Source organism: Vombatus ursinus, unplaced genomic scaffold (genome assembly GCF_900497805.2).
Source record: "Vombatus ursinus unplaced genomic scaffold, bare-nosed wombat genome assembly UNPS02014774.1, whole genome shotgun sequence".
NCBI lineage: Eukaryota > Metazoa > Chordata > Mammalia > Diprotodontia > Vombatidae > Vombatus > Vombatus ursinus.
Genome location: NW_020954552.1, coordinates 308,063 through 335,345, shown reverse-complemented (window position 1 = coordinate 335,345; position 27,283 = coordinate 308,063). Strand labels below are relative to the sequence as shown.

The window sequence follows — 27,283 nt, the reverse complement described above, 5'->3', positions numbered from 1 at the left end:
TTCTATTTTTTTTTTTTTTTTTGGTGAGGCAATTGGAGTTAAGTGACTTGCCCAGAGTCACACAGCTAGTGAGTGTTATGTGTCTGAGGCCAGATTTGAACTCAGGTCCTCCTGACTCCAGAGCCAGTGCTCTATCCACTGCACCACTTAGCTGCCCAATGCTTTTCTAATTTCTCAAAGACATTTTATCTTGCTCTCTTTTGTCCATTTCTGGACCCAACTCATTGATCATTTGTAGTGTCCAAAATGGACACACTTTATTGGTTGTCTAACTGCTTATTATAATCTGGAAAATCATCATTTTTCATCCATTTAATACTTTGGAAGAAAAATACTCTACCATGCATTTGGGGCACAAGCTTGCCAGAAACAAATTTATTAATTATAATAATTTTTATTCTGTTCCTCTCTACTTAGAAATCCAAAGAAACAGAAATCCATCCTGTCTTTGAAAATCTATCTTACACACACGCCATTTTGAAGTTATAATTTATAGCATTATCAAACAAAAACTGAAATTCCACAGTAAGATAAAGCAGCAGAAAGTGGCAGTTGAATTCATCAGACAGAACAGTGACAGTTGAATTCATCAGACAGAACAGTTACTCAAGTTTTTACATAAGAAAGAGAATCATTTTCCTGAAAATATTCAATCCCTCTTTACCTGCCTTCTTCAAGGATTCATCTTTGAGCCCAGTCAAAGGTAAACTCAAGAAATACTTTAAAAAAAATTTTAAACACTCATTTAAAAAAATTTTGAGTTTTAAATCTTCCCTTTTAAATCTCCTTCCTCCTCCCCCATCCATTGAGAAGGCAAACAATATGATATCAATTAAATACATGTGAAGTCAGGCAAAACATCTTTCAACATCACTTGGTGTTGCAGAAGAAAACACATGAAACAGGAAAAATAAAGAACGTTTTAAAAGTATCTTCAATCTGCACTCAGAGTTTATCAGTTGTCTCTCTGGAAATATTTATTTTTCATCATGGATTCTTTGGAATTGTCTTGGATCATTGGATCATTGATCAGAGGAGCTAAGTCTTCCACGGTTGATCATCGTTACGATCTTGCTGTTACTTTGTACAATATTTGCCTACTTCTGCTCATTTCAGTTCCTCTAAGTCTGACCAGGTTTTTCTGAAACCATCCTACTCATCATTGCTTATAGCACGATAATGTTCCATCACAATCATATACCATCACTTGTTCAGCCATGCCCCAGTTAATTGGCATCTCCTCAATTTCCAATTCTTTGCTACCACAAAAAGAACTGCTATAAATATTTTTGTACAAATGGGTCGTTTTCCCTTTTCTTTGATCTTTTTGGAATACAGAACTAGTAATGGTATTGCTGGTTAAATTGGGGGATTAGAAAAAGTTCCATATAGAAGATGGTGCTTCAGTTGTGTCTTGAAAGAAGAGAGATTCTCTAATTGAAAAATATAATTCTTTAGTCATAGTTCCAAATTGTTCTCCAGAATGGCTAGACCAGTTTCTAACTCCAGCATTAGTGTCTGAAATTTTCCACATCCAGCATTTGTCCTTTTCCTTTTAATTTGCTCTTCTCTAATCGGTAAGTGATTTAGAACATTTTTTCATGCGACTGTTGATACCTTTGATTTCTTCTGAAAACTGCCTATTCATAACCTTTAACAATTTATCAATTGGGAAATGACTCATATTTATATGAATTTAGCTCAGTTCCCTATATATTTGAAAAATGAGGCCTTTATCAAAGAAATTTGCTGTAAATTTTTCCCCAGTTTCCTGTTTTCCTTCTAATTTTGGCTTATATTAGTTTTGTAGGGAAAAAAAGTTAATTTCATATAATAAAATTATCTGCTTTACTTCCCATGAGCCTCTGTATCTTCTATTTGATCATAAACTCTTCTCTTATCTTCTCTGCAAGGTACATTTTTCCGTGCTCCTCCAATTTACTTAGGCTATCACCCTTTATATATAATCATTTATCCACTTTTACCTTATCTTGGTGTACGGTATGAGATGTGGGTCTCTATCTACTTTCTGCCAAACTGCTTTCCAATTTTCCCAGAAATTTTTATCAGATGTTAAATTCTCACCCCAAAAGCTTGTATCTTTGTGTTTATCAAACACTAGAATACTATGGCCATTTACTATTGTGTATTGTGTACCTAATATATAACACTGATCCACCATTCTATTTCTTAACCAGTTCCAGATTTTTTTCATGGTTACTGCTTTGTAATATAGTTTGAAATCTGGAACTTCTAGGGCTCCTTCCTTCACATTTTTTTTCATTGATTTCCTTGATATTCTTGATCTTTGGTTCTTCCAGATGAAATTTATTAATTTTTTTCTAGCTCTATACACTAATTTTTATAAGTTTGATTGATTTGGTACTGAATAAGTAAATTAATTTATGCCAAATTGTCATTTTTTATTATATTGGTTCAGTCTACCCATGAACAATTAATAGTTCTCCAGTTGTTTGTTTTGGTCTACCTTTATTTGTTTCATGATGGCCTGCTTGAACAGGTTCTGGATAATGGAGGATGCTTTTGCACTTTCCCAGTCACCAGCAGAGTAAAGCAAGACTGTGTGCTTGCTCTCGTGCTTTTTAGTATGATGTTTTCAGTGATGTTATCAGATGCCTTCAACAGGAATAAAACAGCATCAAGGTCAGCCACTGCATTAACTTAAAAAAAAACCAATACTAAAAGTGGAAGGAGAGATGGTGTGTGACTTTTTGCACGTAGATGATTGTGCAGTTAATGTAGTTTCTGAGGCTAAGATGCAACAGAGTATGAATCAGTTCTCTGCTACTTGTACTGATTTTGACCTGACAATTAACACCAAGAAAACAGAGGTTCTCCACCAGCCAGCACTGCACCCTCCATATGTAGAACTATCAGTTAAAGCGAATGGAAAAATTTTGAATGCTGTGGAAAAGTTCATTTACTTCGGTAGTATACTTTCCAGGGATCCATGCTTAGCCAGAGCTAGCTCAGTGTTTGGGAGGCTCCAAAGGGAAATGTGAGAGAGAAGACTGCCTACCAAACTGAAGGTCTTCAGAGCTGTTGCTCTGACTTTGTTGTTGTATGCCTGTGAATCCAAAGGGCTGGTCATGTTGTTTGAATGCCAGGTGTACATTTGCCTAAAAAGACTGTTTTACAGAAAACTCCTACAAGGCAAGTGCTTACATGGAGGTCAGAATACAAGGACACTCAAGGTCTCTCTAAAGAACTTCAGAATCAATTGTGAGACATGGGAGACACTGGCACAGGGACCTCTCGGCTTGGTGTGCCCACATGAAAGAAGATACTGTGCTCTATGAGCAAAGAAGAATTGCAGTAACTCAAAAGAAATGTGAGATGTGCAAATTTAGAGACATCTCTACTCTTAAGTGTTCATATGAACTATTTATGCCCAACCCATCGTAGAGCCTTCTGAGCTTGTATTGGTCTGACCATCACATAGTCCCTGGGTTTGTCTTGGCAAGTGTTTTATATTGTCTGCAGTTATTTTAAATGAAATTTCCCTTTCTCTGTCTTCCTGCTGGGTTTTGTTGGTAGTCTATAGAAATGTTGGTGATTTTTATGGGTAAATTTTATATCTTGCAACTTTGCTAAAGTTGTTAATTATTTCAACTTAATTTTTAGTTGATTGGCTAGAGTTCTCTAAGTATACCATCACATCTTCAGCAAAGAGTGATACTTTTGTTTCCACATTGCCTGTTTTTATTCCTTCACCTTCTTTTTCTTGTCTCATTGCTGAGCATTGCTCACAATATTGAATAATAATGGTGATAATGGGCATCCTTGCTTCATCCCTGATCTTGTTGGGATGGCTTCAAGTTTATTCCAATTACAGATAATGCTTTCTCTTGGTTGGAGATAGATACTACTTATCATTTTAAGAAAAGCTTTATTTATTTCTATGCTTTCTAATGTTTTTAATAAGAATGGTTGTTGTATTTTGTTAAGAGCTTTTTCTGTGTCTGTCGATTTAATCATGCGATTTTTGTTGTTTTTGTTATTGATATGATCAATTATGCTTATAGTTTTCCTTATATTGATATATTTGATGTAGTGATATCATTAGTATATAATATCTGCCCTACATTCCTGGTATAAATCTCATCTGTTGTATATGATCTTTATGATGTATTGCTATAATCTTTTTGCTAGTTTTTTTATTTAAAATTTTTGTATCAATATTCATTAAGGAAATTGGTCGATATTTTTCTTTCTCTGTTTTTGCTGTCCCTGGTTTAAGTTTCAACACCACATTTGTATCGTATAAAAATTTGTTTGCCTGTTTTTTCAGATAGTTTATATAGTTATTGAGATTCATTGTTCCTTAAATGTTTGATAAAGAATTACTTGTGAATTCTGGGAGTTTTCATTTTGGAATCTCTTTTGAGCAGTGATAGCGGATTTTTTCAGTTTCTATTTTGCCTTCTGGTTTGAGGATATTGGGGCAGTTTTCCTTGATAATTTTTCGAAATATGATGTCTGTGTTTTTTTTTTTTTCCTTAACCATGGCTTTCGGGTAGCCCAGTAATTCTTAAATTATGTCTCCTTAATCTATTTTCCAAGTCAGTTGTTTTTATGATGAGATATTTCACATTTTCTTCTAATTTCTCATTCTTTTGATTCTGATTTTTTTACATCTCATGGAGTCATTAGCTTCCACTTACCCATTTCTGGTTTTTAAGCAATTATTTTCTTCAATGAACTTTTATACCTCTTTTTCCATTTGGCTAATTCTGTTTTTTAAGGTGTTATTTTCTTTAGTATTTTTTGTGCCTCTTTTTACCTAGCTGGTAATTGCCTTTTCAGCATTTTCTTCTGATGTTCCCATTTCTTTACCTAATTTTTCCTCTCCCATTCTTATTTGATTTTGAAAATCATTTTTGAGCTCTTCCAGGAATTCTTGTTAGGCTTTTGTCCAATTCACATTTTTCTTGGAGGCTTTCCTTGAAGATATTTTGACTTCATTGTCTTCTAAGTTTGTGTCTTGTTCTTCCCCATTTCCATAGTAAATTTTTATAGTCAAATTCTTTTTTTTTGTTGTTTACACATTTTCCTCATCCCGTTTCTTGATTTTGAACTTTACGTTAAAGTTGGGCTCTGCTCAGGGTATGTGGCAGGGAATGAGCACTGTCTCAAGCTTTAAGCTTTTTCCACACTGCTGTTTTCAAAGCTAGTTCTGAGGATTTTGAAGTTTTCAGTGCTTCCAAGGTGATATGATCTGGGGAGAGTTGTAGTCACTGTTCCCCTGGTCTTTGCTCTGGTGCTTGCCCAGAAAGGGTCCATGATTCCTTGAGATTACTCTTAAGAGATACTTCTATTAACAGAATTAATCAGAATTCTTTCTCTTAGTCTTGTTCTTACCTAATCTAGTCAAGGCCTGATGAAATAGGGCTTCTGTGTAAAGTGAATTAATCAAGGACTAGACGTCTCTGTCTTTGTTGGTTCATTCTTCTCTAGAAGAAAGAGTTCTTCCCTGAATGTTGACTTGGTTTAAGGATGGGATAGGCTTTTGAAAAGAAATTCAAAAGGATTTCAGACTAAGACTCTGATTAAGTACTGATAAGGTTTTCTATTTGGGTGGAATCAAGGACTTAAGCATAAGTACTAGACTAATATTATTTTGAATATATAGCTTAAAGGAGAGAGAGGGAATAAGCATTTATTAAGTGCTTACTATTTTACAAACATTGTCTCAAGTGATCTTCCCAACAACCCTTACCTTCATTTTACAAGTGAAGAAAAGGATGCAAATAGATTAAGTGATTTGATCAGGGTCATCCAGCTAGTAAGTGTCTGAGGCTAGATTTGAACTCAGGTCTTCCTGACTTCAGGCCCTCTTTCCACTGTGCTACTTTTCTGGAGAACAAAGGAGGCTAAGGGTGTTCCAGTATGTTTCTACAGTAGTTAAGCCAGACTCTTTAGAATGGCTATAAATTAGAGTCTTTCCAGTGTTCCAGGACATGATAGAATTAACACAATGTCATCTACAAAGAGGAATCTGAAGGACTTCGCCATCTTTTGGGAATACTTCTTTAACTTGAATTTTTTTATTGTATCTCCTCCATGACAGTTTTGAATCCATTTAACAAGAATGTGCATCCCTATGTAATGCCTCACTTGATATTAATATCCTTAGGGTCATCCAAACAAGATCATCTCTGTCAAGACTTTCAAAAGTATATTGCACAATTTTGAAATACTTGTGGGAGATAGCTTGCTCTGGAAATAACCTTCCAAGGCATTGTTTTGCCAAATCAAATAATTTTTTGCCTAATCACGTTGTTTTTTAGTTCGGCAAACAAGCATAATGAAGATGTGTCCTCTTCATCTTTGAATCAATTATGTGATGATAATATGGGGTCTGCTTTGTAAAATATCACTTGCAAAAGACTTCCTATTACCATCATCATGGATATCCTTCTTAAGAACAAAGATTATTCTCACAAGAAGTAGTAAAGTAAGCATATGACTTAGTAATTATAAGGATCATAGATTAAGAAGCCAGAAGAGACCTCAAGCCATCTAGTTCAAATGCGACATATTACAAATAAGGAAATTGAGGCCTAAAAAGGTTAAGTGACTTGTCCATGATTGTACAGGTAGCAAGCATTAAGCATCATATCTTAACTATTTACCTTAAAATAAACTTCAGTTACTTTCATGTTTTGTTTTGTTTTACTAAGTTCGGCCCCAAAGAAGAGATATGAGAATTGCTCCCTCCTTCCCTTCTTTGCATAAGTTTAGAACTATGGGTATGGATATGGATAAATACGTGTGTATGTAGATATAGATAAATAGTTGATGTGATGATTAGTTTTACTCCCTTTTTTCTCTTTATTTTTTCATTAGAAAAGTTGGTTCTAAGGTTAAGGTTGGGAGTAGGTAGACATTTGGAAACGAAGGATTTGCTAAATCACATGATATCAATACAACTTTTTAATATGAGAAAAGTAAAAATCTTTAGAATTTTATAAAGGATCATCTTTCATTGTCTAGGTGTATTAGGCTCAGATATTGTTTTAAAAGCTCATTTTATTGTCTTCAAAATATTATTGCATAGTTATATCCTAAAACAGACCTCTGGTGATAGATACTATTAGTAATTTTATTAGTAGTGGAAAATTAAGCAAGCAAAAAAAATGCAGTTCTTTTTATCACTATTGCAAACACAATGCCCTTCCTTGTTATAACTTAGCTTGTCACTTGAAAAAAATGTTTTGTGTTACCTATATTTGTATCCATCTTTCTGAAAGCACAGATTAAGGAGGGGAGCCATATAATGTACTGACCACTTGAGGAGGAAGAAGTAAAGTTTTGGCAAAGGTAAATGACTAGGGAGTTGGGAATAGCACCTGTGCCTGTTATATTTATACACATATGTGAACTATTTGTATAAATTTATACGCTAATAATACTAAGTTATTTTGAGTTCCTTTAGATGCATATATGTGATAACATGAATATATTTTCTCTAAGAATTTTTAGCAGAAACTACTCTAGATATATAGCATTTCATAAAGCTGAAGTTTGTAATAAAGGTGTTAACCTCTTTCTTAGAAGTTTTATTTAAACTCTAAGAATATTCCTTCACTTTTTGTCAAGTTTTAGTAAAGGGTCTTAAGCTGAGTAGCTCAGTGGATAAAGTTCCAGGCCTCAGTTCAAATTTAACCTCACACACTTAACTACCTGTGTAACCCTTGGGCAAGTCACTTAATCCGGTTTGTCTCCGTTTCCTCATCTGTAAAATAAGCTGGAGATGGAAATGGCAAACCATTCCAGTATCTTCGCCAAGAGAACCCCAAATGGGGTCACAAATAGTTGGGCACAACTGAAATGACTGAACAACTTTTGAATCCCATTCAGAATTGTGGCATATGTTGGAGTATTTGTTGTTGTTGTTGTTCAGCCATTTCTTGGCAAAGATACTGGAGTGGTTTGCCATTTCCTTCTCCAGCTCATTTTACAGATGAGGAAACTGAGGCAAGCAGAGTTAAGTGACTTGCCCAAGGTCACACAGCTAATAAATGTCTGAGGCCAAATTTGAACTCAGGAAGGTAAGTCTTTCTGACTCAAGGCCTGACGCTCTATTCACAGTGCCACCTAGCTGCCCCTGTGTTGGAGTATTACAATCAATAAGCGTTTATTAAGCACTTAATCTGTACCACACACTGTGCTAAGCGCAAGGAATACAAAGAAAAATATAAAATCTCTTCTCTTAAGCAGCTTACATACAATAAGTGATTACAAAATAGTTGCTGACAAATCTGTGTTCACTAATTTTTTCTTTTTAATATAGGTAGGAAAAGTGAAACTAATGATGCCCAGTGATGCCTTTTGATATTTTCTCAGTATATTGTCTTTGTGTATGTATGTAAGTATAGATGGAAGATTCTACCCAGAAACACATAATCCAGATAACAGGATTCAGAGACAAAGAGAAAGAAGATCTAACCAAATTGCTTTTAAAACTAGATTGCATTTTTATTAAGAGTAAGGTAAGTAGGAACCACATTTTTACTTTTAAAATATTGAGTTCAAGAGATGAATGAGAAGTAGCAAAATAAGTACTTGGTTAAGAGTAAGATAAATGTAGCACATTATAAATGATCTAGTATGAAGACTTAAGAAAGAAGTTTCCTTAAGTAATATTTTTGTTTTTTGTTTTTTAGCAATACAGAAATTGCACACATCTCATAGCAAAGCATGCTTGTAAAAGTGAAAAATATTTAGCAGCTTGTGCAGCAGGTAACTTTACTTAAACATTTTTTTAAAAGTTAAAGAAAAATACTATGTAGAGAATAGTTTATTATAAACTTTAACCATCAAAAATGATCATCCACCTCATGTAGAAACATCTCTAGTCAGAAGGCCTGAATATGGTGACTCATGCAGTCTTGGGACATGCACTGGGTCTGAAGGGCTCCAACTACAAATGGGTAGGGCTTTTTATCTCCTTAGGTGTCAACAGTAGCAGATGCCACCAGGAAGCTTCATCAGAGGAGGTACAGTTTAACCTCTTGAGCCAGTCAAGTCATGGGGACTTCTCTGTAGCCTTTCAGGGAAAATCTAGCTTAACCTTTGGAGGGGAGGAGTAATCATGGCAGATAGTGGTCCTATTACATTTGTAGAACGAGTACTCTGCAAAATTGTCTCTTAATTATCTCTTTGACTATTGTGTTTTTATTCTTTTACACTAATTCCTAAATTTCAGTTATCCTAAATTTATAACATCTCTCTTCCAAATTTGTTACTTTATCCTGTATATATCACTTGCTTTTTGAGTTATCTTAGTATCTGAACTTTTAAGTTTTTTAAAACTTTTCATTGTCTATTGATATGTATTCCACTGTACTCATTTCTTGTCTTTTTATAGCTTCCACAGACACTTTCAGTTCTTAATTTGTTAATGTGTAATTTGTTTTTGTTGTAGTCTTTTCCCATGCTTTTATTTGCTGACTATGAATGTTTTATTAATTTCTTTGCTGTGAATATTATTCTATCCTTCTTGCCTTTCACTATTTCATGTATTTTTTTTTTTTGGTGTTATTCATTGTGTTTTTGAAATAATTTGTCCAGTGAATCTTTTGTGCTGTAGAATTTATCATTTCAGCACTTTGATTTGTTTATTGTTATGCAAGTTTTCATTGTTTTTATTTTTCTGAGAATTTGTATTATAGCTTTCCTCGTTTGTTTGTTTTTTTCCCTGAGATTTTAGGTGAGAAGTTATAGGTTGTGACTGAGCTGATGTCTATCCCTTGCCCTCTTTTCAGGAAGTGTCTCGTTTTCAGAGACATTTATCTTTCTCTAGACAAATGGTGGAGTCTTTAAGTCTAGTTTTGTACCTTTTTTCTCCCACCTGGAGAACATGACCTGACCTGGTCCACTTCCCCCCGAGCAAAGAGAAATGTTACTGATAATCTACAGAAGCTGCTCTTTGCACCATGTTCATGCTTTTCTTCACCTATCCCCTGCCATTTTTCTGCTGGCTGTTTCTTTAGTATTGTTTATACATTTCCAAATGTTAGAGTACTTGCATTGTGTCTTCGTATAGACATTTTTAGAAAAAAATTTATTTGACCTAGACTTGAATACTGAAGTATTTTTGAACCAAAAAAAGTACATGTAAATAATTTTTAAAAATAATATTCATGGCATTTATAACTTATGTTTTTGTTCAGCTACAATCAAGCAGTTTTAAAAATTTCATCCCAACATATTTGTTGCATTTGTTCATAGTGGGATGTCATAAAATGCCCAGTACTAAGTTGCTCGCTTAAGAGTTTTTACCTGAACGAGCTTATACGTTTCTTCTAATACATATACATATATATATATGTGTATATATATATATACACACACACACACACACACACATATATATTTTCTCAAAGTCACACCACCTATTTCCCTCAGTCTCTTTTTTGTAGTTGATTGTTCTTTGTGTAGTTTAGCTTGGATTTTCTGAACCATGAATGTCATAGAATTGTCCATAGTCTGTTGATTACCAAAAAAAAGAGCATATTTCTTTTTAAAAAATTCAGCTTTTATTCAAAGAGAACTTTGTCGAAGAAGTTAGAAACTTTTTATTTTCAAGGTTGCATATAAATAAAATGTTTGAACTTTTTTACATGAGCATCTATTCTTTTTAAAATATAGTCTAAAAAAGTCACATTTCTTAATTCAGCCACTGATGTGATACATGTGCTTAATTGTTATTAATAGTATAATAATGAACGAAATAAGAGGTTCATTAATGTAGTTGAGAAGAATGGAAATTTGAACTAAAATACTGAATGAGGAATATTTAATGAGTACTACATTTTGTTTTAGTTTTTGAAGCCTTCCATTTAACTTTTATTTGAGAAAATTTAGAATTACAATTCTCTATCGCAAAAAAAGCTTAAACAAAATGTTTAATGATATTAAAGGGTTCCCACTGTTAATATTTAGAAAAATGAACAGTGCAAGAAAATGGTGGAAATGTTACTTAAGGTTCTAATGTTGCATTTGCATGAAAAAGGTTGATGTTAATTTTATTTTTGATCTTCAGTTGATTACCATTTATCTCTACCAAAATTCTTTTGTGGCTGACAGTTCATTTGCTTTCTAGGAAAGTGGGTACTAACTAAGGACTACGTAATTAATAGTGCTGAAAGTGGCAGATGGCTCGATGAAACAACTTATGAATGGGGATATAAAATTGAAAAAGACTCCCATTATTCACCTCAAATGCAATCTGCACCTAAAAGATGGCGCAAAGAACTGACAAGCACTGGTGCTCCAGGGGCCTTCCACAGATGGAAAGTTGTCCTTCTAGTTAAAGAAGGTAGTAAAGGAAGAGATTCTCTTACAAGGTAGGTTGTAACTTCTTAAAAGTTAAAGTAATAAATGAGAAAACAGTTTTTCTCTGACAACACATTTTAGTTCTGTTTCACATGCCAATTAATTTGGACAGATGATCCGCAGTATTTTCTTCTTTAATCTTCATGGATAAGCCATTTCATACCTTTTTGTATTCTTGCTTCAGTAAAACTAAACCTGCTTTTACAACTTTTGTTTACTTTCCTCTGATAGTGTCTATTCTATTCTGTTCCAGATTAGTTCCTTTTGGTCTACTAAGTGGGAGAAAAAAAACCAATTAGGTGTGATTTAATATATTGCACTAAAGAATTATCTACAAAAAACTTTTTTTCTGATTTAATATTTCAGTTTGTTTCTGTAGTATTCTTTTCATAGTTTATGCATTTTTGTCAACATTTAATTTTGTCTGCACTCATATTATCTTATATTTGTATTCAGACCAAAGACAGAACAAACTTATTTTAAGCTTTTTTTTTGGGGTACTCTTTATGCTGTTAATTTAATTTAAGGGTCCTAAATGCTGGAAAGGCCCAAGTTTTTCTACCAAATAATTCACCAAGTGGAATTACTCATGTGATCTCCTCGGATACAAATCTAAGTGCAGAAGAAGCCACCTACACCTTTGCAGCTCCCTGCTACCCAGTACAGTGTCTAGTAGATTTTCTATTTTTTGAGGTAAGAAAAATAATTAGTAAGCATGATTAAGTGTTTTGGATTTTATTATATAAAGTACAAATTTACTCAGATAGTGAAAATATCATATCAAGAGTAAAATGAGTATTCATTTTAACGGAAAAAAATGCGTGAATTGAACTCTATAAAACTTTAAATTAAATTTCTTGCATTGTATTTAACAGTAGCTTTATTATAGAACTGAAAGAAAAGAGATGGTGAAATGTGGTATTTCTGACATTGAGCCTAAGTTTCAACGACATTATTTTGGTTTTCTTTTGAAACTATGACATTTTTTGCTTTCTTCTAGTCCCCACTTCTCTCTTGACCACCTCTCCCTCATTATGTGACACCTATTAGACATCTCTGCCTGCCTCATAGGCACCTAAAGCTCAGATGTTCAAGGCGGGGCACATTATCTTTCTCCCTGATCTACTCCTCCTACTAACTTCTGTATTTCCAGTAACCCTCACTTTACCTTCTTGGTAATGTCTTCAACTCTTCCTTCCATTTACTCTCCAAATCAAGTCAAATAGCAGTTATTCAGTATTACCTCCATGGTATTCTTTCCCCTCACATGGTTCGAGCCCATAGCTCTTCTTGCCTGGACTGTTTCAGCAGCCTTCGGTGGTCTCCTTACCTGTCCAGTCTCTCCCTTCTACACTTTATCCTCTTCGCAACCAACAAAATGATGTTCCTAAAGCTCAGGTCTGACTACATCACACCCTTGCTCAGTAAGTCTCAGTGGCTTTCTTTCAGTTCCAGGATAAAATATAAATTCCCCCTGTTTGGCATTTAAAGCCCTTCACACTGTGACTCCTACCTGTCTTTCCAGATTGATTTCACTTTACTCCTTGATTGCATCGTTCACTCCTGATAACCTGGCCTGTTGGTTATTTGCTATGCTAGGCATTTCATTTCCCATCTCCATGACTTTGCTTAAACTGTCACCACTGCTTCCTGAAGTCCCTTCAAGGGTCAACTGCAATACCACTTCCGAAGGCAAAGAGTCCTTTCCTGATTTACCTCAATTATTTGTGCTTCCCTCCTACCCTCAGGGAACATTTTGTACTTGTTCATTTATGTACATGTTCTTCCATTCCATCACCCCCAAGTAAGCTTCTTGAGGGCAGCAATGATTTTGTTTTTGTCTTAGTCATTGTTTATCATAGTAACTGGTAGGCACATGTTAGGAGTTAAGTAAATACTTATTAAATATAGTTCCATCAGAATCCTTAAAAATATGCTTCAAAAGTGATTTTTAAATACTTTAAAAATGCACACTCTGCCCCGCAAAAGCCAGTATACTAGATAATGATACAAAACACTCAGCTGGTTTTTCCTCTTGTATTTTCTTTTCTTCATTCCCTGCCTTTCATGTGAAAAGTAATAAATTAGTTTGTGGCAACATCTCTATTCAATTTAAGAGCAGTATTATCTGTCACCAGAGAGAAAATACTTCTTGGCTAAATGAGTCATAGGTGGGTCCTTGAAGAAGAAAGAGTGTGACAGTTGGCAGGAAGAGCTGCAGACTTTTCCTTTTGTTGCAGTGAACAATTGTAACACCATATCCTGGTCTTTTTTGGTAGCAATTTGGTGTTTCCATTGAATATGAATATACAATAAACAACCTTGCACATAAGTTAAATATTTAGCAAATATTTGTTGCATTGAATAGAGTCAATTTTTGATTGAATATACAACTGGAGGGCAGCAATAGTATACAAACCCAGAAGAAAGGATAATATAGAAAAGACTTTATTTGGTATTGCTGTTTTCTTTTTTTTTTTTTGTCGGGGTTTTTTTTTTGTTTGTTTGTTTAGTTTTTTTGCTTTTATATCTTGACATCCAAGAAGTCAGAGCACTTCTTACAGATAATAAAGCAATGTTGTAGAGATGTCATTTAGAAACAAGGACTTACCCAGCTTCTGAATTCTGCCTTCTATTACCAACTCCAGACTTGACATTAAAGATACTACTTTTCCATCAAGCTAATCCTGAACTGTCTCCTTAGTCAGTTGATCAGTATGCATTTATTAAGTGTCCATTATGTGCTGAGCTTACCAAAAAATTCTAAAGATGGTCCTTGCTTTTGTGGAGTAGGGAGAGCACAAACAAATATGTACAAACAAGCTATATATAGGATAAATAGGAAATAATTAAGAGAGTAAGAATTAAGAGGGATTGGGAAAGGCTTCCTCTAGAAAATAGAATTTTACCTGGAATTTGAAGGAAGCCAAAGAAGCCAGGAGATAAAGGTAAAGAGGCAGAGCATTCCAGGTATGGGAGACAACCAGAGAAAGTGCTCAGAACCAAGAGATGGAGTGGTTTGTTCATGGAACAGCAAGGAGGCTGGTGTCACTGGATCATAGAGTACAGGACAGGGAGTAAAGTATGAGTAGCCTGGATAGGTAGGAGGGAGCTAGGTTATAAAGGGCTTTGAACACCAAGCAGAGGATTTTGTATTTGATCCTGGAAGCATAGAGAGTTTCTTGAATGGGGAGTGAAGGGATGAGCATGTGATGTGATCAGACCTGTGCGTTAGAAACGTCATGTAAGTGGCTGGATGGAGGATGGATGTGAGTGGGGTGAGGCTTCAGTCAGGCAAACCCACCAGCAGTCCATTGCAAAAGTCCAGGTGTGAGGTGAAGAGGCCCTATACTAGGGTGATTGGCAGTGTCAGAGTAGAGAAGGGGGTGTTTTTCAGAGATGTTGCAAATGTAAAATCAGCAGGTCTCAACAACAGCTCAGATAAGGGGTGTGAGAGATAGTGAAGAGTCCAGGATGACCCCTAGGTTTGGAGCCTGAAGAATTAGGAGAATGATAGTGCCCTGAATAGGTATAGGGAAGTTTGGAAGGAAGTCTCATTTAGAAGGAAAGAAAGTGAGTTCAGTTTTGGGCATATTGAATTTAAAATGTCTACTGCACATCTAGTTTAAGATGTAATTCAATTAGTAGAGCTACCTTTTAGCAGGACTGAAAAGATAGTTAATTTAGCAATGATGAAGAGCTTTATTTTTAAAAAAAACTTTACTTCTGGCTAAGCCCTAGTTGAAGAATGAGGTGCATGTGTAATAAACAAAAAGGGCAAATATCTTCTTGAATAACATTCCTTTTTTTTTTTACAATAGTCCACAGAATAGTGTCTTTTCTGCTGTGCTTCTGAACAAATCAAAGAAGTATTTAATTTTAAATTATATCACTAAAAACTTAAGCAACACTGCACTATAAAAGATATAACAGTATTTTTTTTTAAGGCAAACCTTAAAAGAACTGTTAGAAGTCTTCAAGCTTTTGAAACCAAAGAATACAGGAACACTATGAAGCATTTCTGGTCACACACACACACACACACACACACACACACACACACACACACACTTTAATGTTATACCCAGACAGGTAAGACCTCCAAGTAATATCAACAAAAGCAGAACACAAAAAAAAAACCTAAAAATTAAATGGAATGATGACTCATGGGTTTTCTTTGGTGAAACAAATGAAGAAAATGGTTTTATTAGGTGCCCAAAAGCAATAAAAAACATAATTTCATGGTGTGTTTGATCATCTCACATCACAGTGCTCATAAGAAGTGTTTGCAGAAAGACCCACATGAAAATAATTATATCTTGTGCATCAATATCTAGGCTACCTACCATATGAATACTGGTTGGTACCATACCAGTATCTAGGTTTTCCATACTTCACGTGCCTTGTCCTCGTCACACAGACTCAGACTGCTGTCAGCACCACACCCAGAGCCTTTCCAGCCTGGTAAAGGCCACCAGAGCTTGGGCTCTGTTAACATAGCTTCCAAGCACCCAGGGTCACCTTCCCTCTATGAAGAAACATTGGATCATGTCTGTATGGAGGGAAGAAAAGATATAGCCTATAATTAATGCTGAGACAATCTTTCTCATTGACTGAAATAAAATGCTTTTGCATGCATGTAGAAAGAATTTCAGAATCATGGAGATGTTCAAAGGAATTCTCTTTTAACTGAACATTCTAAGGAAGGACGAAAAGTCACGGATTCCAGGACTGGAAATGAGCTTGCTGACCTGAAAAAAGCATTAAGAAAACACATATGTAGAGTGGAGGTAAGGAACAAGTGAGCAAAGTTCTCACAAAATTAATCATTTCTATTTCTGCCCAAATGTTTCCAAGATATGACTTAGATCTTCTAAGGTTTGTTACTGTTTAGTGAATATGGCTTATAACAGTTTCTCCTTTTTAAATACTTCTCTGTAGTGATACATACAGTATCTGTGCAAATTTGCAAATGTAATACTTCTGGAATCTGTGATAATACTGGTTCAGACACTTCCATGACCAACACAAATTCCTACCTTAGTCCAGTGTCCCTTTGTGGCCTTAGAGGTTAATGTAGCTAAATACCTTTGGCAGCTAGGCAGTGCAGGAGATGCAGTGTCAGACTTGAATTCAGGAAGATTTGAGTTCAAATCCAGCCTCATAGGTTTACTAGCTGTGTGATCCTGGGCAAGTCATTTAACCTCTGTCTGCCTCAGTTTTGTTGACTGTAAAATGGGGATGACCCACTCTCAGAGTCATTTTGAAGATCAAACACGATAATATTTGTAAAACATTTAGCATAGTGCCTGGCACATAAATGCTTCAGCCAACTAGTTTTGAGAATGGACATGCTTAAGTAGATAACATACTGGATGATAGATAACTATATTTGACTGGCCATGCTTAAAGCTTTTCCAGCTTGGTAGAAGCTGCTAGAGCTTATGTTTTACTGGCATGGTCTTTTGAGCCCTAAGTTAAGAAGGTATTGGCAGTATTTTGTGAACAGTGTCCCAGTAAAGCTGTATATAAATCAGCTGTCAATTCTGTATTTGGGGAATAGTGACTTGAACCAAATCAAGCATCAAGAAGAGGAGGTTTATTTGTGTTGGGTTGTGTGTGTGTGTGTGTGTGTTCAGATCTATGATTTTCCTGGTATGGAAATTCCCTCCAAATACAGATTATCGGCTTATGTGTAACTTACTGCATTAGCGTGTGGTCTGATGCACTGACAGGTTAATAGCCATCACCATGGTCACAAAGACAGTATGTGTTTAGAGGCAGGCTTTGAGCCGAGTTCTAGACCCCAAGGCCAACTTCCTATCTATTACACCATGCTGCCTGTTTTTTTTGTTTTGTTTTGTTTTGTTTGATGGATTTGATCAAACCTGTTATTTTATTGAAATAGGGAACTCTTGGTGAGAAAGCTCCCATAACCAAAGCAGATTGTCACCTGTTCTGTACTGTGAGCTCTAGAGAGGTTTTGTGAATAGTCTGTTGCACAGCCAGTATGACTCCAGGGCCAGTTCCATCCCCTATCCCACAATGCCTTTATTTTTAAAATTAAGATAGGAAGTAGATTTCCATAAGTATTTCCAAAACGTATATATTTTTGGCACCAGATTTTTAATGCATCTTGTGGCTCTAAAGTCTTACTCCCATGCCATATTGTGACATGAAGATAACATTGGGGTCTCTACCTTATAAAGCACAAGCTCCAGCACATCCTCCTAAGCTGGGAAATTTTAAGTGAAAGCCTGGAATAGACTTGTAAGGTCCTTCCTTTAAGAAACATCCCAGCTAAATTTAGTGAGCTTCCTCACCAGATTGTTACAATGTGATATATTTTTTTTGACCACTAGTATTCACTAGATGGTCTTCCAAGTCACAGATGACTATGCTCTATGTTCATGGTAGGAATACCCACCACAGCAAAATCATGGGTCCTGGAAATACTGTGATATTTCCAATGCTTTGTGGTTTTTATTTGTGGTGCCTATATTTTATATGCAAAATAGAATACATATATACATATATTATTCATGCATGTGAATACCTACCATTTAGGCAGGAGTGTACACATTTAATTGCTGGGTATTAAAATCAGACCAGTACTTCATATCTAGTTTTAACTGGAGCTTAATGTCTCCTTTGTAAAACGTGACCCTTAGAAGCAAAAATTATACCACATAATGGTAATTGATTACCAAACACCAAAATATTTTTTAAAAGTAAAAACATTTAAAATTTATAGATAGTCACGTGAGTAATTTGTTGTGAGAACTTTTATGTGACTGCGAATATTGCAGTATCTTATTTTCCAGTTAAAATGTGTTCCAGTTTTTGTGCCACTGCAAAAATTGGCTTTATCACCCTTTGAATTATACAGGATATCTCAAAATCTTAGTGCTGTTTTAAGCATTAATTAATGTTTAATTATTGTACTTGTTGGTTTTACTTGGTCAAAGTATAAAATTGTTCTTTCATAGTTAGGACAGTTCATTCAAAGAAACGCATTGTTTTTCTCTAAATAATTGTAATAAATTACTTCCCTTAGGACTGTTAAGGAACTTGAAATCAGTTAGTTCAAGCCATAGTAACCTTTTTTGATCTTATTGTTTGGTCTAAAGACCATAGAAAAGAAATCAGGCCTGTTTACTTGCTACAACTGTTGGTGAGAGCAAAAAGTGCTCCATATTAAAGTATTCCTTGATATTACCTTCCTGACATAATGGAAATGGAAGTGGATAGGAGAAAATTTTCAGCCACCAGCTCTAGAAGTCCTGAGAGCTTATAGTTGCAGTGATCTTAAAGCTATAATTTAAGTGATATTTCCCAAAAAACATTTTGTTCCATTCAGGCAAGGCGACAGAATGTCCATCAGACTCAGCCTTAGTCCATCAGCCTCAGCTTAGAGTCCCCAGCACTTATCTAATGCTCTCCCTTTAGGTGGGACCATTCTCACATCATCTGACCCAGGTCATCATTTTTACAAAAGTCCATTTACGTCCTTCCATACAAATAAGATTCCTTAGCCTTCTTCCATTACTCATTTTAGGGTTTTAACAACCCTCGTTATTAAGACAAACTTTCTGATATCTGATTTAAGTTCTGTACATCACAGCTTATGTCAGCCCCTGTCTATTCTTCACTCAGTGGTGATGTCCTTTGTAAAATTCACCTTCATCGCCTTGAAGATCTGTGAAGTTTAAGTACTCTTTGTGACAGGCTAAATGCTGTCATATTGTGCATAAGTACAATTTCTGAAATTCTGGGGAGGTTGTAAATTAAATTTCCCAAGAGAACTTCATAAAAGTTAAAAGGAAGTAACTCAAATGGCTTTGAAATGGCTTTGAACATTTGCACAGTTCTATATATTAATTAACCTTTTATTATAACCTTGGTACTGTAAACCTTGTTGTCTAAGCTTTGTAAAAGGAAAAGGGTTACAGTGGAAGAAAAACAGAGAAAGTATGCTAGGCTGCATTTCTCATATTAGTGTTATCTTAGAACTTTAGCCCACAATGCAATGCACTTGAGTTAGGCAGGGAGATGGCTTAGTGGACAGAGCCCTGGGCTAGGAGTGGGGAAGAAATTAGGAATTAAGGATCTTCCCTCAGACACTTACTAGCCGTGTGACCCTGCCAAGGCACTTTACTTTACTCAGACTCAATTTCCTCATCTGTAAAATGAGGATGATAATGAAATAAGATAAATAACAATAATGTTATTTATAATAATCATAAAATGAGACAGTATATCACAGTGAGCATCAAATGAGATCACATATATAAAGGGCTTTGCAAACCTTAAAGTGTTGTGTAAATGCTAGCTATCTTTATTATTTTGAAGAAGGTAAGGGCCGGCTACTTATAATAATAGCCCTGACTCTCCAAATTTCAATTATCATAAGTGTCCTTGGTCATATTTAGCTGGAATGATTATTTATGTAGATCTTATGGCTGAATTACAGAGGCCTTTTCACTCCTTTCTGACATCCTAGGCTCAGACTCACGCCTGGTTAACTGAGACAACTTTTTTGTACTAATAGGAAATATTTACATAATGTCTTTGTATTATGTTAAGCAAACTGTAAGAACAATTATTTTATTGACCTAAGAAAATTTTTTAAAAAATTGTGAGTGTAATCTTTCAAACATGAACAGATAGCACAGTTAAACAATATTAAGGCACCTACTATGTGTATGGTTTGGCACTTAGAAACAGTTTTAAGAGAAAACAGAAAAATGTCAAGGTTGCAATTACTATTTGGAAAAGGCTAATGCTTTTACTTTCCGCTCTTTTCCTATGAAATGTTAGAATCATAAGATTCTAATATATTCTTAGATGTGAGCTTCAAGGTACTTCAGAGGTCATCTAGTCAACACCTTCATTTTATAGATAAGGAAACTGAGGCCTAGGAAGTCAGATGACTTGGCCAAAGACCCAGGGAGCAAATGGTAGAACCAGGATTAGCTCTAACGACCTCTCCAAATCCAGCGTTCTTTTCCACATACCATTCTGCCTCTACTGTATATTGACAATATTGCCTCCTGGACCATCTCCAGTTGTCCTGATCCAGATCTGGCCACTGGACTTAGATGGCTGTGGGGGAGAAAGTGAGGCTGGTGACTTTGCACAGCCCTCCCTCACAAATCCATTCACTTGTATTGGTATCACCTCCTTGATGTCATAGTCCTCTTCAAGAACAAAGGACAAATGGCAACAATATAGTATCAAAAAATAAAGGTACTAGGTGACTTTAGACCTTGAAATTGAATGTCACTTTAACTTTAAGAAAGTTTCAAATCCTCAATCTAGAATTTTGAAAGGTACTTCAGGAGCAAGCTCTTCAAAGCTAAATACAATTTGAGAAGCTAAAATAATAATTTGCAGCCTTGGTTTTGTCACAGGCCAACATATCTCCAATTAGTTTGTATAATTTTAATTAACTGTAAGAGGGGGAAGTGGGAGATCATAAAATCATAAAGATGATTGAACATTTACTGTCACTGATGTAAGAAAATGCAGGTGATGTTTTATAATGTTGGGGAAATGTATGCAGCCACAGTGCTATTTTTTAATACTATCATTGTAGTTATGACAGGATGCTCCCTCTTCCTCTTACATTCGCCAACATTTCAGAATTGCTACATCAGATTAGGATTTTCATTCAAACTATTATTTGTTCATTGTAAACAATTTGCAACATAGATTTTTAAATGCTCTGTTTTGATTGTTGTATTAATGTTTTGTAGGCTATGAAATACAATTGCATCGAGTTAACTAAAAGTACAGGGTCCAGTACAGAGGTAAGTGATTGGATTTTTTTTTTCTGTCACTCTCACATATCCATCTTTTAACTGAAATATATTTTCTTTGACAGCAGAGCAGATTGTCAAATTTTAAATACATTTTCTATGGCTTGAAACTTTGAAAAGAAAAAAGTTCCCAATAAGGCTTGTGGTAGCATATTTAAATATAATATGCTTAAAATACCTGTTAGTAATAATAGCAACTACTGCTCTAGTCCTAGCAAAATAGTGAAATAGTAGTATTAATACCACAACATTTCAGTGGACCTGTGATCTCATCAATGTGCATATTCCCTCCAGGGATGCAGTCCATCCATGAAACAAAGAAACATAAAGAGGCTATTAGTGTTTAATATTAATAAATGATATTAATATTAAGTATTAATTTTATACATTATCCCATTTGATCCTCACAAGTACTCCATTAGGTAAACACTATAGATATTATCGTCCCCATTTTTCTGAGCAAGAAACTGAGACTCAGAAGTGTCTGTGATCTTACAAGTAGTAGAAGATGGGATGCAGACACAGGTATTCCTCGCTCTAAGTGGAACATTGCTTATTCTCCACCACGCTGCCTTGGGCTTAGAATACTATTGCCATGATTATCATAGTTGAGATGACTACGCCCAGTCATATTCTAGGGTCTTTTAGCTTTGCTTTTTTTAGAGTAGGTTGTCTTATGTTGTATGTCTCATAATTCTGGTATGTTGATGATCTCACATAACGACCCCCTTCTGCAAAGCAGGCATACACACTGGGTGACATCTAGAGGACATTTAGTCCATATTTTTCAAGAGAAAAAAGGCCAAATGAGAGCATCGATGGCATAGGTCAAATATGCCATTCAGGGGTGTGAGTCGCTGCCGGTATCAGAGAGTTTTACTGCTGGAAAGAGATCTTAGAAATCATTCAGCCTAATCTCCTTATTTTATAGATGAGGAAATTGAGGCCCAGACAGGCTGTGACCAGTCAAGTTTATGTATTATAAAGTTATCAATATTGAAAGTATCTTGAAATGAAGCTGACAGGTTGAGAGGTATTAGGATATTGTGGAAAGAGTGTCTAATTTTGAGTCTGTTCTGCCACTTCCTAGCTGTGTGACCTTGAGCAAGTTGCTTAACATCTCTGAGCCTCACGTTTGTCATCTGTCAAAGTGGAGGTCTTACCTGTGTGAGAAGCCATACAGGAAGTTAGAACATAGAGTGAGGGAGAGCTGGGTCTGAGTCTTAACTCTCACAATTATTACTTGTGTGACCATGGGCAAATCACTTAACTTGTTTGGACTTCAGGCAACTTTCTAAAACTAAGCTATAGATGGGTGTGCTCTCCATTGGTGGAGGGGGTTCCCACAGTGATGAAGTCATAGGTCCTGCTGACTCTGACCTTCCATTCTCACCTCAAAGAGCTGTATATGAAAACACTTTGTAAAGAGTAAAGTGCTCTATAAAGATAAAGTAGTAGTGTTAGTTTTAGTTGTTAAGATCATCATTATATTTAACATTTTAGATTTTTTTTTTCCTAATTTTTTCTATTTTTAGGCATCTTGGTGCAATGTATGAAGTTCTGGGCCTAGAGTCAGGAAGACCTATATTCAGATGCAGCCTCAGATACTTATTAGCTATGTGACCCTGTCTGGGCCAGTCACTTTTGTTTGCCTCAATTTCTGCATCTGTAAAATATCTTGAGGATAGTAATAGCACCCAGGTTTACCTCCCAGGATTGTTATGAGGATCACATGAGATTGTATTTTTAAAGCACTTAGCACAGATCCTGGTACATAGTAGGTGCTATATAAATGCCAGCGGTTACTAATTATTATTGTTACTGCCAATAGTTTTTATTTTGGGAAGGGATTGCTTTCCTTTTCTGTTTATGTTATGGGGAACTCATACTTTTGTCAGTAAGTAGACTGGGAAAAAGTTAAATTGATGTTGAACTGTTAGTGTTTTTCTAAAACTTTATAAATGCAGAATTATGAGCACTATAATGTGATGGTTTGGCACTTGAACAAGTCCCTTCCTCCTGTCTCCCCCCCAAAATAAGTAAATAAAAAGAAAGATTTGTTTCTGCAGCATCAATACTCAAGTATGGCTAAGTATTAGGGACTAAGCAAAACTTTCCCTCAGGCATACTTTACATTAATATTTATTTAGAAAATAAGTATAATGCATAATCTGCTTATCAGTAGCTAGAAACAATGGACATTATGCAGTATGCCACAAAAATTCAGTGTTATTACACTTGAGCAGACCCAATTTTCCTTTATCTGTTTGCCTAGAGCTATAGCATTTTGCAGTAGCCATTCATTGTCATCATTGGACAAACTGAAACCACTAATGATGGAACTTAGAGTCATAAGAACTCTCGCCACAATCATCATTTAGCTTTCTTCCTCAGCAAAGGCAGAATTTGTGTTAAAATGAATTTATTATTAATAAGATAATGAGTTTTTTATTCTTTATACAGTTGATATGAATATATGGATTATTATCACCTCAGGACACAACTGTTTTCCGTGTGTGTGTCTGTGTCTGGTCTGTGTGCGTGCCTCCGTGTGTGGTCATATCAGCAGATACATAGGCTTTCAGCATAAGTGACTTTAGATAGTGTTTTAACCTAGCATTGTCAGCTATCCTATACATCTTTTATTTCCTCATTCTCTTTATCTAATCCTGCTGTCTTTAATTTCTCAGGTTAAAAACACTGAACTTCCCAGAAATGTATGTAATATAATTGAAATCCTCATTGAAGGGCAGTTCTTTGCAGAAGCAGTTGAGGAACTAATTTTCCTACAATCACACTACATCCCTCCAGTCTATCTGCTTCATGCTCTTCTGAGCAACATGCTGCAGGTGAGAAAACAAATGTTTAAACATCAACAAAGGAGGTTAAACCCTAACTATGTTCCTGGTACCTGTTAACAGGTAATCATCTTTTTTTGGGGGGGGGGGCAATCGGGGTTAAGCGACTTGCCCAGGGTCACACAGCTAGTAAGTGTCATGTGTCTGAGACTGGATTTGAACTCATGTCCTTCTTACGTCAAGGCCAGAGCTCTATCCACTGCGCCACCTAGCTGCCCCGTAATCATCTTTTTCAGTACTGTTTTATGAGTCCTAAACTGACATCTGATTTCCATTTCATAACTTTTTCTTTACACAAAATTCATTAATTTTTCGGTCCCTACATAATTAAGCCTTAAGTGTAAGATAGAAGCTCCTCAACTCATACAGATGCTTCTCTTCAGTAAACTACCTTTCTAGCACATGGATCATAGTCATTTTGTTTCAGGGCATAAGGAGAAAAAATTTAAAATGGTTGTTGGGTTGTATTTTGGTGGGGGATCTGAACCTATGATTTGTTCATTATGAATAAAATTTTCACAAAATAACATTAAGTGACAAGTATATGTTAAAAAAAAAAACTGCTCTCTTAAAGTGAAGTCCAATTTGGAAGTGTTACTTCAAGGGAAAACAAACACTTCTAACTAAAATTCTTCCTTGGAATAGTGAGCTACTTTAGATATTCCCATTTCTGTAGTATTAATAGGGGAAATAGCATTCTCACAAATAATCTGGATCCGTCACTTAGAACTGCACTTAAGGAGATAATAAGTGTCTATCATCCCACCTGTGGTTACTTTAGACTAGTAGCATCCGACTCAAATAGAAACAGATCTCTGTGGGTCACATATTGACTTAGAAAACCACAAACCAGCATTATCTTTGTCATATTGTATTTTTATTTATTTTGTTAACCATTTCCCAGTACATTTTCATCTGGTTCAGAGCACTTTTTTGCTGCTGAGTTTGACACCTCTGCTTTAGACCAGGTAACAACTGAATCACTGCACTGTTTGCATGGAAAGCTTATCCTGCTTTTTTAATTCTTATTTCCAGTTCTAAATTCTCTCCCTCTCTCCACACCCCTCCCCAACCCACTGAGAAGGCAAGAAATATGATGTACCTGTTCTTTAAGAGGGCACGTTTGCAAGAGAGACGACCAGGAAGAGGGACACAATGGAGGATGAAATAGTGTATGTTAAAAAAAGCCATTAGTAATTGACTGTTTCCTTTCATTTTGTAACAGGGTAACGTAAAGACCTTGATTGATCGATACTTCCGTGTTTTGTCAGTTCTTCTGCATCTTCATCCTCCTTGGAAGTCTCCTGCCATGTTGAGTTACTATCTGAAATTTTTTCAATGTCCAAATTGTATGAAAGGAACATGGTCTTTTGTAGAAGTACTTATCAGGTAGGTGAATTTAAGATTATTAATATAAATTCAGACTATTGTGAGTATTAGATAAATATGGAGTATGTTATTATAGATAGTTCTTTAGAAGAATAATTTTCTCATTAGGAAAATAAAATGAAAATAAATTATTTCATTAATGTGGGTCCTCACCTCCAATTCAAATTGCAACACATCTGTGACTTCATTGAGAGGTTTCTGTGACTGAAAAATTCACCACACTGTGGCAAACCTGGTGATGACGTTTCTGACCTCACCTAGATTTGTCCTCGGACAAAAGATAGATGGTTAATCACTGGACCTTTATTTGAAGCCTTTCCATTTTGGTAAATTGTGACAGCTTGCAATCAGATGGCATGGTTTTCAAGAATCCAGTGTCATCTCCATGCCATAGTGAGTCATAAAATAGAATTTCAGAAGATTAGGAAAAAAGTGAATTTATATGTTCAGTAGTAGGCTTTATACAAAAGTCAATTTCTTTTATCATACTAAATAACTCTCCTGTTTTTTATCACTGTTCTTTCAGTCTTCCTAGCCAAAAACCCTAAAATTATCTTTGATTCTTCCCTCTCCAATATACTACAATACAAATTCTGTAATTCTCCTTATAAGTAGCTCTCAGCCCCCACCTCCATTCCATCACTTTCTGTCTCCATGGCCTTATCACCTCACACTTAGATTACAAGCCTCCTAACTGGTTACCCTAAATCTAGTTTCTTTCCCCACCTCTCTCATATCCTTGCCAGGCTAACTGTCCTCAAATACTGTTTTTATAACATTGTTCGAGAATTTATAGTAGTTTCCCAGTATCTACCCTGAAGTCCAGGCTTCTCTGCCTGTCTTTCAAGACCCTTCATAATTATGCCCTGTGCTCGCTGTCCCATTTGTCCCCAGAACTTGCCTTGTATTATCAAATGCTCCTACTCCTTCAAGGCCCAGCTCGAAGCCCACTTGCTTGTTTAAGTCATCTTTGATCACTCTGGCCCTCATTAATTCTCTGCTGTCTTTGAACTACTGTAACACTTAAAGTCTTTTTCACAGAATTTTGTACTTAGTTATGTATAGTCTCTCCAGCTCTTTCATATGTTACAGAATCACAGGATTAAAGAATTTGAACAAACCTCAGAGTTTATCCAGTCCAACCCATTGCTAACCAAGAATCCCCTCTATAGTATTCCCAACAAGTAATGATCATTCTTTATTTAAAGACCACAAGGGGAGGAAATCCACTACCTCCTGAACATTTTCTAATTGTTTTGAATTTTTCTGGAAATTGAGCTAAGATAATCTTCTCTGCAGCTTCTGAACTCATCACACCTAGTGTTGCCCTCTGGAATAGGCACATCAAATTAAATCCTTCTACACGAAAACCTTTCTGATATTTAAAAACGTTTATCACAGTCCACGTAAGCCTTCTCCAAACTGAACTCTCAGTTTAGCCCAAACATCTGGAGTACAGAAAAATCAGCTTTACCTGTACAAGACAGGAAAACATGACTAGATTATGGTTTGATTAAAAATGGTTGGTGGGGAAGGTAATGGCTTGCAAGCTGGCTATGAATCAAGAGTGTGATGTGACAGCCAAAAAGCTAATGAAGCTGTAGCAACGTTGAGAATCCTACTAGTATCCAGGACCAGTAAGGTGGCAGTCCTGCTGGACTCTGCCCTGGTCAGATTCCGTCCACGGTGGCTGGGTCAGTTCTGGGTGCTACATTTGGGAAGATCATTAGTAGATTGGTGAGTATCCCAGGAAGAGCAGCCAGAACAGCATTGGACCTAAGATTCATGCAACGTAAGGGTCAGTTTATAAATTGAGGATGATTACTCTGAAGAAGAGAAGATGGGAGGAAA

General features: G+C 35.7%; 1 protein-coding gene across 11 annotated transcripts in view; it reads left to right on the top strand.

Moving 5' to 3' along the window:
* Positions 1–27,283, top strand: part of SLF1 (SMC5-SMC6 complex localization factor 1) — a 97,776-nt gene that overhangs the window by 22,533 nt on the left and 47,960 nt on the right. For 4 of the 11 annotated variants that reach the window (XM_027864284.1, XM_027864286.1, XM_027864291.1 and 1 more), the window contains 9 exons: positions 7,280–7,344; positions 8,403–8,516; positions 8,691–8,766; positions 11,132–11,375; positions 11,892–12,057; positions 16,008–16,154; positions 21,123–21,176; positions 23,876–24,034; positions 25,269–25,432. In XM_027864284.1, the coding sequence (XP_027720085.1) occupies positions 8,403–8,516; positions 8,691–8,766; positions 11,132–11,375; positions 11,892–12,057; positions 16,008–16,154; positions 21,123–21,176; positions 23,876–24,034; positions 25,269–25,432 (1,124 nt within the window). In that variant the 5' untranslated portion in view covers positions 7,280–7,344. Of the gene's footprint in view, positions 1–7,274; positions 7,345–8,397; positions 8,517–8,690; positions 8,767–11,131; positions 11,376–11,891; positions 12,058–16,007; positions 16,155–21,122; positions 21,177–23,875; positions 24,035–25,268; positions 25,433–27,283 lie in introns of those variants that run through there. The other 7 variants (XM_027864288.1, XM_027864285.1, XM_027864289.1 and 4 more) reach the window with 5 other exon arrangements.